Source organism: Somniosus microcephalus, chromosome 6 (assembly GCF_052327205.1).
Source record: "Somniosus microcephalus isolate GS21.2 chromosome 6, FLI_Smic_1.0, whole genome shotgun sequence".
Lineage (NCBI taxonomy): Eukaryota > Metazoa > Chordata > Chondrichthyes > Squaliformes > Somniosidae > Somniosus > Somniosus microcephalus.
Genome location: NC_140992.1, coordinates 88,425,042 through 88,439,005, shown reverse-complemented (window position 1 = coordinate 88,439,005; position 13,964 = coordinate 88,425,042). Strand labels below are relative to the sequence as shown.

At 45.6% G+C, this 13,964-nt stretch overlaps 1 protein-coding gene across 4 annotated transcripts in view; it reads left to right on the top strand.

Moving 5' to 3' along the window:
• pxylp1 (2-phosphoxylose phosphatase 1) overlaps positions 1–13,964 on the top strand; it is a 574,980-nt gene that overhangs the window by 26,537 nt on the left and 534,479 nt on the right. For 2 of the 4 annotated variants that reach the window (XM_085990494.1, XM_085990492.1), the window contains exons 1-2: positions 852–950; positions 2,690–2,822. In XM_085990494.1, the coding sequence (XP_085846620.1) occupies positions 2,732–2,822 (91 nt within the window). In that variant the 5' untranslated portion in view covers positions 852–950; positions 2,690–2,731. Of the gene's footprint in view, positions 1–851; positions 951–2,689; positions 2,823–13,964 lie in introns of those variants that run through there. The other 2 variants (XM_085990500.1, XM_085990493.1) reach the window with 1 other exon arrangement.

Here is a 13,964-nt window from a genome sequence, read left to right as displayed (position 1 = left end):
GACTCAGTGGTTATATACACCATGTGGTGTGTTATAGAGCAATACAGATCAGAAATGTTACTTGGTCTGTACAGTTAGCTGATCTCAGCCAGGGCAGTCGTACAATTGCTTCAAGTGTTTCTAATCTAGAGAAAGGAAATCCTTCCCCAACCAAGGTTGAATAACTTGCTGCTAATCTGGTCTGAATAAGTAGCTTCTGGACATCAGGAAGCTCAGCAAGTTCTGTGATGCCACAGGATGTATCCTGGATATAGGCTTGGGTGAAATCACCTATATCTGGTATTGAACTCTGTTAAGGTCATCGACCTGAAACGTTAACTGTTTCTTTCGCCACAGATGCTGCCTGACCTGCTGAGTATTTCCAGCATTTTCTGTTTTTATATCTGGTGTTACTGGCAGCCTATCTCAACTAGACCATTGTACATTTTTTTGTTACATTTTGGCTTCTGTGTCTGTAATGAAGTTGTGTTGCATGCACTAAATGTATAACCTTTTATTGTTGTTGCCATTTTTCTCTCCTGAAGCCACTGACTCTTGCTTGGAGTACAGTTCAATAAGCATCAGCAACCTTCTCGTGATTAGGGCTATTCTTTGTGTTTGTGCTCAGACTGCAAAGTAATTTGATTAGTGAGAGCACACAGACACACGCCTTTTCTGACAGAAGTCATAGGAGTGGGAAAACTCCTTTTATTTTTTATTCTCCAGCCCAGGGCATCTACTAATTGTTGACCCAGCTGAGATCAGTTAAGATACTGCAAACTGGAACTGATCCTAGTTCCTGGATTTGGTCTGTGTGTTTTAGCACTACATTTACCTGCTACACCACTAGGGAGTAGAAAGGCATGACTTTTTTCACTTCCCTTTCTCATCAGATTTTGGTCTCCAACTCTTCTCTCGAAGGCATCGACTTCTTGCTGGGATACAATATCGCAGCTGCTAGGCAGTCTCAGGTACCTCACCTAGCTGGCCATTTTTCATATGTGAGTTTAGATAATGAATGTCAGCAGGCTATTCAACCATGGGAGAACAGCTGAGCCCAACCTGTTTTCACACATGTCACACACATTCCACAATGTATCATTGATTAGAGAGCAGGAGTGGGAACCCTTGTCAATGTTCCATTCATAAACCAAGAGGCACTGAGGTTAACTGAGGTACCCCTACCGTCACCCTGATTAAGATCAGCTTGCTCAGAACAGACTGATGATCTAAACTGGAATCTTTCTGGTCTACATGGCTCAGCTATTCACTGCTTTAACCAACAGAGCCATCAGGGGAGCCTTAAGTGTTGTTAGGACAGTTAATTGTAAGTTTTATTATTTGAAATAAATGTTTGTTTAAAGATAAAATTGCCAACACACATTGCCTGGGTTCATACGTAAAGAATAGCTACTTGGATGAGGTATAGGAGGAATACTTCTGCTGCATATGTAATTGTAGCATGAATCACTGCCTTCAGGGGAAGAGGGACCATTATTCATCATCATCATTCAATCTTATTACTCCTTGTGGAGTATAGGTCTTCTACTGTTTTCTGCCTTTGAACTCTGTTTTGAGCAACCAAACTGATCCCACGTGTAGCCTGCTATTTCTACTTTGGCATCCATTGAAGAGGGATAAAGGAGGGAAAAGGAAAGTTCATTAAATGATGTACAATCATGTGAGCAGATGAGATTTAATTTAGAAATTTTGAAAACAATCCCCAATACCCAACCTAGCTAGCCCATCACTACTATAAAAATAAATGTTGGTCTTTTGACATGAAATGTCACCAGCACATTTAATGACACAACATCAGAACTCATTCACTAAGTATAATAAAATTATGACTGCACCAACATTTGCTCTATTTCGTATGAAGACCAATAATGGCCTCCTTAACATTTAACATGGGAACCTCTAAATAGAATCAATATATTAGAATCCTAAGCCTATCGTGTATGCAAAGTAACAGTGAACATATACAGTATCATTGTTAATCCAATAATGCCTTCATTGGTACTTTTAAACCTTATCTTTCAGGTTGCCATTTACAGAAGAATATCTTGATAATGTGCAGTATGTTGTATGAACCTTTTGTTGTTTAACCAGTTCAAAAATACAGTTGTAAATTAGTAGCTTCCTGCCTGATGTATGCCAACTGTCTGGTACTGAAGTGTGCATTGTATGTCTTATCTGTCTGGTAACTGTCAGTGAAAAATCTTTTGAGAAAAGGCTTGCTTGTCTGACTACGTTTTAGAGAATTAGAGGTGTCCAAATCTGATAGCGATGGAGTAAAAAAAAAATCAGTAATTTCTATTCAGATTGAAATTATTCTGGTAGTCTTTAAATAGTAACCCTTTCTTTTAATTGTAAGATGATTAGGGTACTAGGACTGAGCAATATTTACAAGACTTCACTAAATTTGTACATCTACACTCATTTCAGAAAAATGTAATAGAAAATGCTTATTTCAACAGAACTGTTTGATCTTATGGCTAATAGTATCTAGATATTGTCCAGGAGTAAATGTAAGCTATTAATCTGAATCAAAAACCTTTTCAAAAAGAAGACAAATTGCCATAGCAACAGCAGCTTCATTCTTCATGCTTTGAGCTCTTCCCAGTGCAGCAATTAGGCTGCCTTATGTTGGAATTGACATCTTCATTCTTTCTTGTGCCTGATTGTATTCTTGTATTTGCTTTCACAGGGGAGGGTGAATTGGAGGTCCAGTCATAATGGGAGTGTGAAAATGTGTGTGACAATGTTTTTCCGAAGCCGTTTCCTATTCCTGCTGGCTGTGGCTGCCCTGCTGGCTGTCCTGAGCCTCAGCCTGCAGTTCTGTAAGTACAGGATCCACTGATTTACTTTTGATTGATAAGAAAACCATCTAGCACTGCTAATGCAAGACATTGAAATAAAAAGCACACTCTGGAAACAGCCTTTCTCTACTGCCTGTGTTCCATGTGTCTGAAGCCTTTAACCACTACCACTAATTAACAAAGTAGTTCCAAGAGAGAAGATTATTAAAGCAGTTTTTAGTTCATTTAAAAAATATTTTTTGATCCCAATTTTATTTGACTTTTCATTTTCAATTAATCTTATTATTTTCAAATTTTAAACTCTCTTAAAGTGTAAAAAAAAGACACCACAAAGCTGCATAATAACAATTACAATTTAAGGCTTGTATAGAGCTGTTTTCTCTATCGGTAGTTCAGCTACATTTCCTGTAAGCAGACTTTGTCTATTACAATCCAAAAGAGTATATTTTCAGTGTTCAGTCCCTACAGAGTTGGATGAACCAAGGATTAACAATGAACATACTTGCAGTAATCTCCTTTCTGGATTAAATGTAATCTAGTGCTATTATGATATCAAACTAATTTTGAAATGGTAGATATTAAACTTAAATCAGGCTTTAGAGATATAACTGATATATTTATTTTCAATTAAATAGTGACAACAAACATTTGTCAAATAGTACACCTACAATCTGTAAAAATACATATGCTGAGGAAAAATCCATAATGGTGAATTACCTTTTGTAAGTACTTTTTCCTGAAGAAATATGATCGTCTTTTTTAAATTTTGAATGAGAAAGTCTCAGTTACTGCTGACGTGAATTCAATAGGTTTCATCTTCTCATATTAATTCTGGCGTCAGCATAACATATATTGAAATGTTTCCATCAAGTTGGAAGTCAAAAGAAAGCCTTCTGTCTGATCTATCTCCAGAAGACATAAGAGGGGGGAGAGTGAAATTAAACTCATGACCGTCCGTTTTGTGCCTGATAAACAGCTGGCCAGGAGTTGAAAATCCAGGGGGTGAGGGGCACCTCGGCTGCTCCATTGCAACCCAAAACCCGCTTGATGCCATATTGAGGCTGGCTTGTAAATGGACGAGCAACCTGCCTACCTGAAACAGGCGTAAAGATGCTTTACTATGTAAATTGGGGTCCTACGCTGGTTGTAAGACCCCAGTGTGAAATTCCAATACAAATGGGTGGAGCTTGCACCGTTTCTGCTCCGTTCAGTCACACCAGATCTTCAGTGGTCCAGCCAGTTCTTAAAGGAACTGCTGGAGGCTGCTCAAAAGTGGCCACAAAACTTTTTCACAGTCATATTTTTGTGGAGCCACAGAGAGCAGGAGTGCTGCTTCTGGTTCCACAAAATTACTGTGGGCCGTTGTCTGCCCGGGCTCGGATTTGTCTCTCGCATATGTAAAGGCTGAGATCTGAGGTTCTAGGATAAGATCCATGGCACAATGTTCTCCCTCCCACCAAATAATCTAGTGAAACAAAACTAAATGAACATCAGCTTACTTTGGCCCTGGCCCCCAGAAAGAAAGTTTCAGCCAAAGGGGGCCAAAATATTCTTACTGTTGAAATAATATCTGGATATCCAGGCCGCATCCCAGGATTGCACCCCCAAGATGGGCCCCATAACCACCATTGCTGAGGCTAATATGCCTCCTTATTCTGGGCATACTACCCCTGATCTCCAACTGGCCTTTCCCAGTCTGGGGATGCCGGAATGTTTGACATTGGGAATCCCACCACCTCATGTACCACTAGCCTTGTAAAAGGTGGGCGGAGGCTCTGCGCCTTACAAAGCTGGGTGAGGATTCTCTTGCAAGGCTGGCACCCGACTTATCCAGGCCGCAGCCTAAATTCAGGCCCTTCCAGTGCTCTCCCACCAGACTTGCGGTGCGAGTGCACCAGAGGGTTGTAATTTTCGACCTCATGGGACTTTCAGTTCTAAAGCTACTGGGCTGTAAGTGGAAGACTTGTTCGTTCTATATATCATCCAACTGGCCAGAAATTCAAAAAGGTTTTTTAAAATGAATTGGGAAACACAGCATGTCAGTTTTAAAGACTCATATGCACTTGCACTTTGTATTTCATTCTGGGTGACACAGTGTGAGTGCCTTCTAGCTTGCAGACAAGACAAATCTACTTGACTTTTATATCTGTAGTGACTATGATCATAATGAATTAGAAGGTGGTTTCCCCTGCTCTACTTTTCAGCAGAGGGATAATGCTAGAGTTCAGTACTAAGATATTAAAAATTACCTGGTCTGAAAGAAAATATTTCTAAAGCTCTGTCCATGGGGTAGAGCCTCACAGGCAATAAGTGTGGTCAGACAATTTGCCACAACCTTGTGTGCTCCATTCATATCATGCTCGTTTTTCCGATGGCAGTTTGTTGCCAAAAAGTGAAGCCACGCCACTAGCATGTGTGAGGCTCATATAAACATTTAGATTATTTTAAAGAGGTCCATAGTAAATCTTCCAACTCTACCCACAGCAAGCACCTCATTCATATTAGTGTCAGCTTGGCTTAGTGATAGCACTTCTGAGTCAGAAGGTCACGGGTTAAGCCCCACTCCTGGACTTGAGTACATAATTTCGGCCAACACTTCAGTCCTGTATTGAGTGAGTGCTTCATTGTCAGAAGTGTCATCTCTCAGACAAAATGCTAAATTGAGCCTTATCTGCCTGTTCAGGTGGATGTAAAAGATCCCATAGCACTATTTAAAGAAGGTGTCCTAACTAACATTTATCACTCAACTGGTACTACCAAATCAGATTAACTGGTCATTATCTCATTGCTGTTTGTGCAGCCTTGCTCTGCATAAATTGGTAACTAACATAACAACAGTGGCACATTACAAGGCCTCAGGAGCAGATGGAATCCCCGCTGAGGCACTAAAGCATGGCGGAGAAGCACTACTGGCATGAATTCATGAACTAATTTCTCTTATCTGGACGGAGGAGAGCATGCCAGGGGATCTCAGAGATGCCGTAATTGTGACTATCTTCAAGAAAGGTGACAAGTCCGATTGCGGTAATTACAGAGGAGTTTCCCTGCTATCTGCCACAGGGAAAGTCATCGCAAGAATCCTCCTCAATCGCCTCCTCCCAGTGGCCGAAGAGCTCCTCCCAGAGTCGCAATGCGGATTCCGCCCACTAAGGGGCACAATGGACATGATCTTCACCACACGTCAATTACAAGTGAAATGCAGGGAACAGCACCAACCGCTGTACATGGCCTTCTTTGATCTCACAAAGGCCTTCGACACTGTCAGCCGTGAGGGATTATGGAGTGTCCTCCTCAAATTCGGCTGCCCTCAAAAAAGTTTGTCACCATCCTCCGCCTGCTTTATGATGACATGCAAGCCGTGATCCTGACCAACGGTTCCACCACAGACTCAATTCACATACAAACCGGGGTCAAGCAAGGCTGTGTCATCGCACCAACGCTCTTCTCGATCTTCCTGGCTACAATGCTCCATCTCACCCTCAGTAAGCTCCCCACTGGAGAGGAGCTAATTTACAGAACAAACAGGAAACTGTTCAACCTCCATTGCCTCCAGTCCAGATCCAAGGTCGTCCCATCCTCTGTCGTCGAATTATAGTATGCAGACGACGCTTGCGTCTGCGCTCACTCGGAGGTCGAACTCCAAACCATCGTCAACACCTTCAACAAAGCGTACGAGAGCTTGGGACTTACACTAAACATCTGTAAGACAAAGATCCTCTACCAACCTGCCCCCACCACACAGTACTGCCCCCCCCGATTATCAAAATCCATGATAAGGCCTTGGACAACGTGGACCACTTTCCATACCTCGGGAGCTTACTGTCAACAAGGGCAGGCGTCGACGACGAAGTCCAACACCGCCTTCAGTGTGCCAGTGCAGCCTTCGGTCGCCTGAGGAAGAGAGTGTTTGAAGACCAGGACCTCAAACCCGGCACTAAGCTCCTGGTCTATGTTATGTATTGTGTGCTCTCCTCCCACCTGTGGTGGCGCTGTCACAGCAGATAAATGGTTGGGTGTTCTCTTGGTTAAGTTAGCTCTCTTTGTTCGGAACTCTCCAGAACTTTCCTTTCCTTCCTGAATAAAGCACTTCATGTTTGAATCTCTGAGTTCTGAGTTCTAATTGTGTCTAGGTAGAAAGGTACCGACACAACAAAGTGGCGACGAGGATCGGATCAATCTACGTTGTGGGAACTTCTTGTTTTCGACTACAAAACACTCGGAACAGAGATTGCAGCATCACATTAACGTTATGGGTGCAGTGAGTAAACAGAAATTTTAATTTGAAACGTGAGATGGCTACTATATTAGGAAACATCGGTGATTTTGATGAAAATGTGGAGCAATGGAGCGCTTATACGGAACGTTTTGACTATTTTGTATTGGCGAATGCGGTGGCAAACAAAAAGGTTGTGCCTACCTTTTTGAGTGTAATGGGGCCGAAGACATTCAATTTACTTTGCAGCCTGTGCAGCCAGATAAGCCAGGAACTAAAACATATAAGCAACTAGTGGAAATTCTTGGAGCACATTTTTCACCAAAACCTCTGATTATTGCTGAGAGATTTAGATTTCACAAACGGAATCAAGAGGAGGGGGAATCAATGACGATGTTTATTGCTGTTTTAAAAAGGTTGTCAGAACACTGCGAGTTCAAGGAGGTGCTGAATGACACCATTAGAGACAGACTTGTGTGTGGTCTGCAAAGTGCAGCCACACGGAATCGCCTTCTTACTGAGGACAACCTTACTCTTGAAAAGGCCATTGAAGTTAGTGTCTCCATGGAGATGGCGGAAAAGGAGGCTCACCAGTTGAGTTCAACAGGGAGAGTTCACAAGGTGTCGTCTGAGCCTAAAGGTGCGCGGAACGGCACATGTTACCGTTGTGGGAAAACGGGCCATCATGCTAATGACTGCTGGTGTACGGAGCTGGAATGCCGAAATTGTGGCAAAAAGGGTCACATTGAACGCGCCTGTAGAGGTAAAAAAAGAACAGACAGAGCTGGGAAGCATGAAAGCAAAATGTCTGTATTTGGACAAGAGAGGAAAAAGAGTGTTCATTCAGTGCAGTATGATGGAACAAGCAAAACAGAGGGGAGCGACACCTCTGAGGAGGAAGAGGTGCACATACTGACGGTTGCAGGTGGTTCAAATGGCTACTGGGTGTCACCACTGGTGGAGGGACAATCAGTGCGGATGGAGGTGGACACAGGTGCAGCTGTGCCCCTTGTTTCAGACACTGTCTACAACAAAATGCTAAAGCATCTTACCCTTCAGCTGGTGCTAACATTGTGCTGAAGACGTATACCGGCGAACCTTTTAAAAATTCATTGATGGGATGTGGGCGTCGCTGGCTGGCTAGGCCTGCATTTAGTGCCCATCCCTAATTGCCCTTGAGAAGATGGTGGTGAGCTGCCTTCTTGAACCGCTGCAGTCCATATGGTATAGGTACACCCACAATGCTGTTAGGAAGGGAGTTCCAGGATTTTGGCCCAGCGACAGTGAAGGAACGGCGATACAGGTCCAAGTCAGGATGGTGTGTGGCTTGGAGGGGAACTTGTAGGTGGTGATGTTCCCATGCATCTGCTGCCCTTGTCCTTCTAAGTGGTAGAGGTCGCGGGTTTGGAAGGCGCTGTTGAAGGAGCTTTGGCAAGTTGCTGCAGTGCATCTTGTAGATGGTACACACTGCAGCCACAGTGCGCTGGTGGTGGAGGGAGTGAATGTTGAAGGTGGTGGATGGAGTGCCAATCAAGCGGGCTGCTTTATCCTGAATGGTGTCGAGCTTCTTGAGTGTTGTTGGAGCTGCACTCATCCAGGCAAGTGGAGAGTATTCCATCACACTCCTGACTTGTGCCTTGTAGATGGTGGAAAGGCTTTGGGGAGTCAGGAGGTGAGACACTCGCTGCAGAATTCCCAGCCTCTGGCCTGCTCTTGTAGCCACAGTATTTATATGGCTGGTCCAGTTCAGTTTCTGATCAATGGTAACCCCCAGGATGTTGATAGTGGGGGATTCAGCGATGGTAATGCCATTGAATGTCAAGGGGAGATGGTTAGTCTCGCTTGTTGGAGATGGTCATTGCCTGGCACTTGTGTGGTGCGAATGTTACTTGCCACTTGTCAGCCCAAGTCTGAATGTTGTCCAGGTCTTGCTGCATATGGACACGGACTGCGTCAGTATCTGACGAGTCTCGAATGGTGCTGAACAGTGTGCAATCATCAGCGAACATCCCCACTTCTGACCTTATGATGGAGGGAAGGTCATTGAAGAAACAGCTGAAGATGGTTGGGCCTAGGACACTGCCCTGAGGAACTCCTGCAGTGATGTCATGTGATTGAGATGAATGACCTCCAACAACCACAGCCAACTTCCTTTGTGCTAGGTATGATTCCAACCAATGGAGAGTTTTCCCCTTGATTCCCATTGACTTCAGTTTTGCTAGGGCTCCTTGATGCCACATTCGATCAAATGCTGCCTCGATGTCAAGGGCAGTCACTCTCACCTCACCTCTTGAGTTCAGCTCTTTTGTCCATGTTTGGACCAAGGCTGTAATGAGGTCAGGAGCTGAGTGGCCCTGGCGGAACCCAAATTGGCGTCAGTTAGCAGGTTATTGCTGAGTAAGTGCCGCTTGATAGCACTGTCGACGACACCTTCCATCACTTTGCTGATGATTGAGAGTAGACTGATGGGACGGTAATTGGCCGGGTCGGATTTGTCCTGCTTTTTGTAGACAGGACATACTTGGGCAATTTTCCACATTGCCGGGTAGATGCCAGTGTTGTAGCTGTACTGGAACAGCTTGGCTAGGGGCGCGGCTAGTTCTGGAGCACAAGTCTTCAGTACTATTGCCAGAATGTTGTCAGGGCCCATAGCCTTTGCAGTATCCAGTGTCTTCAGCCGTTTCTTGACATCACGTGGAGTGAATTGAATGGGCTGAAGACTGGCATCTGTGATGCTGGGGACCTCAGGAGGAGGCCGAGATGGATCATCCACTCGGCACTTCTGGTTGAAGATAGTTGCAAATGCTTCAGCCTTGTCTTTTGCACTCACGTGCTGGGCTCCACCATCATTGAGGATGGGGATATTTTTGGAGCCACCTCCTCCTGTTAACTGTTTAATTGTCCACCACCACTCACGACTGGATGTGGCAGGACTGCAGAGTTTTGATTTGATCCGATGGTTGTGAGATCGCTTAGCTCTGTCTATCGCATGTTGCTTCTGTTTTTTGGCATGCAAGTAGTCCTGTGTTGTAGCCTCACCAGGTTGACACCTCATTTTTCGGTATGCCTGGTGCTGTTCCCGGCATGCTCTCCTGCACTCTTCGTTAAACCAGGGTTGATCTCCCGGCTTGATGGTAATGGTAGAATGAGGGATATGCCGGGCCATGAGGTTACAGATTGTGGTTGAATACAATTCTGCTGCTGCTAATGGCCCACAGTGCCTCATGGATGCCCAGTTTTGAGTTGCCAGATCTGTTCGAAATCTGTCCCATTTAGCACGGTGGTAGTGCCACACAACACGGTGGAGGGTATCCTCAACATGAGGACGGGACTTCGTCTCCACAAGGACTGTGCGGTGGTCACTTCCACCAATGCTGTCATGGACAGATGCATCTGCAACAGGTAGATTGGTGAGGACGAAGATCAAGTAGGTTTTTCCCTCTTGTTGGTTCCCTCACCACCTGTCGCAGACCCAATCTGGCAGCTGTGTCCTTTAGGACTCGGCCAGCTGTGGTGCTACCGAGCCACTCTTGGTGATGGACATTGAAGTCCCCCACCCAGAGGACATTTTGTGCCCTTGCTACTCTCAGTGCTTCTTCCAATTGGTGTTCAACATGAAGGAGTACTGATTCATCAGCTGAGGGAGGGCAGTAGGTGATAATTAGCAGGAGGTTTCCTTGCCCATGTTTGACTTGATGCCATGAGACCTCATGGGGTCCTGAGTCAATGTTGAGGACTCCCAGGGCTACTCCCTCCCGACTGTATACCACGGTGCCACCACCTCTGGTGGGTCTGTCCTGCCGGTGGGACAGGACATACCCAGGGATGGTGATGGTGGTGTATTGGACATTGGTTTGTAAGGTATGATTCGGTAATTATGATTATGTCAGGCTGTTGCTTGACTAGTCTGTGAGACAGTTTCTCCCAATTTTGGCACAAGCCCCCAGATGTTGGTAAGGAGGACTTTGCAGGGTCGACAGGGCTGGGTTTGCCGTTGTCGTTTCCGGTGCCGAGTGGTCCGTCCGGTTTTATTCTTATTGTTTTTCATAGCGGTTGTTTACAACTGAGTGGCTTGCTAGGCCATTAAGAGTCAACCACATTGCTGTGGGTCTGGAGTCACATGTAGGCCAGACCAGGTAAAGACAGCAAATTTCCTTCCCTAAAGGACATTAGTGAACCAGATGGGTTTTTGCAACAATCGACAATGGTATCATGGTCGCCATTACTAAGACTAACATTTAATTCCAGAATTAAATTGAATTGAATTTAAATTCCACCAGCTGCCGTGGTGAGATTTGAACCCATATCGTCAGAGCATTTGACTGAGCCTCTGGCTTATTAGTCTAGTGACATAACCACTAAGCCACCGCCTCCCTGTGGCCATGAGAGGCGCCATTGAGGTGACAGTTAAATTGAACGGACACACTGCGAAACTGCCACTATATGTGGTAAAGGGAAATTACCCATCGTTACTGGGACGTGCGTGACGAGAGAAAATCACGCTGGACTGGCCTGCAGTCCGCATGATGTCAAAAGGGGAGTCAGGTCTGACTGCAGTGTTAAACAAACATGCAGAACTCTTCAATGGGGAACTTGGGAGCATGAAAAAGATCAGCGTGAGACTGGACATTAAACCTGACAGCAAGCCGAAGTTTCACAAAGCCCGACCTGTACCCTATGCAATTAGGCCAAAAGTTGAGGCTAACTTGGAGGCCTTAGTCGAGAATGGAGTCCTGGAGCCTGTGAGCGCGAGCAAATGGGCCACACCCATTGTTCCTGTCCTGAATCTGCGGGGATTTTAAAGTGACTATTAACCCGGTGCTGTCTGCGGAACAGTACCCTCTTCCCCTCATTGATGATCTTTTTACGGGCCTGGCCGGAGGGCAAAAGTTCAGCAAAATAGACTTATGCCAGGCTTATCTACAAATGCATGTCGATGACAAATCAAAGGAGCTGCTGACAATTGTGACACACAAGGGGCTATACAGGTACTGCCGCCTTCCGTTTGGAATTACGTCGGCCCCTGCTCTATTCCAAAGGGCAATGGATCAGATTTTGAGTGGACTGCCAGGAGTCCGGTGCTACCTGGACGACATCCTTGTCACTGGGGCAAATGAGGAGGATCATCTTCTGAACTTGGATGCGACACTACAACGACTGAAAGAGTACGGACTCAGAGTTCGTAAAGACAAATGTGAATTCTTTCAGTCTTCAGTTGAGTACCTGGGGCATGTGATTGACGCTACTGGCCTGCATAAGGCGCCGTCAAAGGTCAAGGTGATCGTGGAGGCCCCAGCACCCCAGAATGTGAGCCAGTTACGTTCATTTCAGGGGCTACTTAACTACTATGGGAAGTTTATTCCAGACTTAGCAACATTGCTGAAGCCGTTACATCAGTTGCTATGTCAAGGCAAAACATGGAAATGGACTGAACTGTGCAACGAAGCTTTCGCCCAAGCAAAGAAAGCATTGCTGAAATCGGAGGTCCTGACACACTTCGACCCAAAGCTACCCGTGCAGCTAGCATGTGATGCGTCACCATATGGTGTGGGAGCAGTCATATCCCACATCATGCCTTCTGGTGAAGAGAAACCTATCGCCTTCGCATCACGCACCTTGAACAAGGCCGAGAGTAACTATGCGCAGATCGAGCGCGAGGCCTTGGGAATCGTTTTTGGAATTCGAAAATGTCATCAGTACCTGTTTGGGAGAAGGTTCACACTCCTGACAGACCACCGTCCATTGACTTCAATCTTCGGGCCCCACACCGGAATTCCGTCTCTTGCTGCAAGCAGGATGCAAAGGTGGGCTTTACTGTTGTCAGGACACACATACGACATCAAATATCGCAAATCAGACTTGCACGGCAACGCAGATGGCCTCTCGAGGCTACCCTTGCCTGTTACTCCCCCAGAGCCTCGTCAGATAGACATCTTCTACTTTAGACAAGTGGAGGGAGCACCTGTCACGGCAGTTCAGGTGTGAAGGTACACCCGCAATGATCCAGTCCTGTCTGAGGTAATGAACGATGTCATTCGAGGGAGAGCTATAGGAGATTCTCCTTGTTTGAAACCTTACGTTTCAAAAAGAAATGAGCTCTCCGTCCAGGTAGGTTGTCTTCTTTGGGGACACCGTGTCATCATTCCGCCACCTCTGAGGGAACCTATACTGCAACAACTTCATACAGGCCACAGTGGGATGGTTTGGATGAAGGAAATGGCAAGAAGCTACTTCTGGTGGCCAGGTCTCCATGGAAATATTGAGGAGAAAGCCAAAACATGTTCCCCATGTCAAAGGGTCCGGAATGTTCCACAGCTGGCAACCCTACACCCCTGGAATTGGCCTGCAGAAGTGTGGCAGCGAGTATATGTGGACTTTGCCAGTCCTTTCGAAGAGAAGATGTTTATGGTGGTTGTGGACACTCGTAGCAAGTGGCCGGAGGTTGCTGTGATGAGGTCTACCACGGCAGAGAAAACAATTGAGAAACTTGGTGAGATGTTCAGCCGTTATGGCTCACCGGAACAACTCGTAAGTGACAACGGTCCACAATTTGTATCATAGGAGTTTGCAACCTTCCTGCATGTGAATGGTGTCCAACACATCAGGTCTGCGCCCTATCTTCCCTCTACTAACGGCCTGGCAGAAAGGTTCGTGCAAACTTTGAAGCATGCCTTGAAGGCATCGCAAGGTCAGGGCTCAATCCACCAGCGTCTGAACAGCTTCCTGTTGTCCTACAGGAACGAGCCGCATGCCACAACCAAAACTTCCCCTGCTTCGCTCATGATGAAGAGGCAGTGGCAGACAAGTTTTGACTTACTCAAACCTCCAAGGGCAGAACAGGTTGTCCATTGTCAACAACAAGCTCAAGTTGAAAAGAGAGAGAAAAGAGCCAAGGAGAGATGGTTTCACCCTGGAGAGCACGTCCTAGCTCGAAACAACAACACTGGACC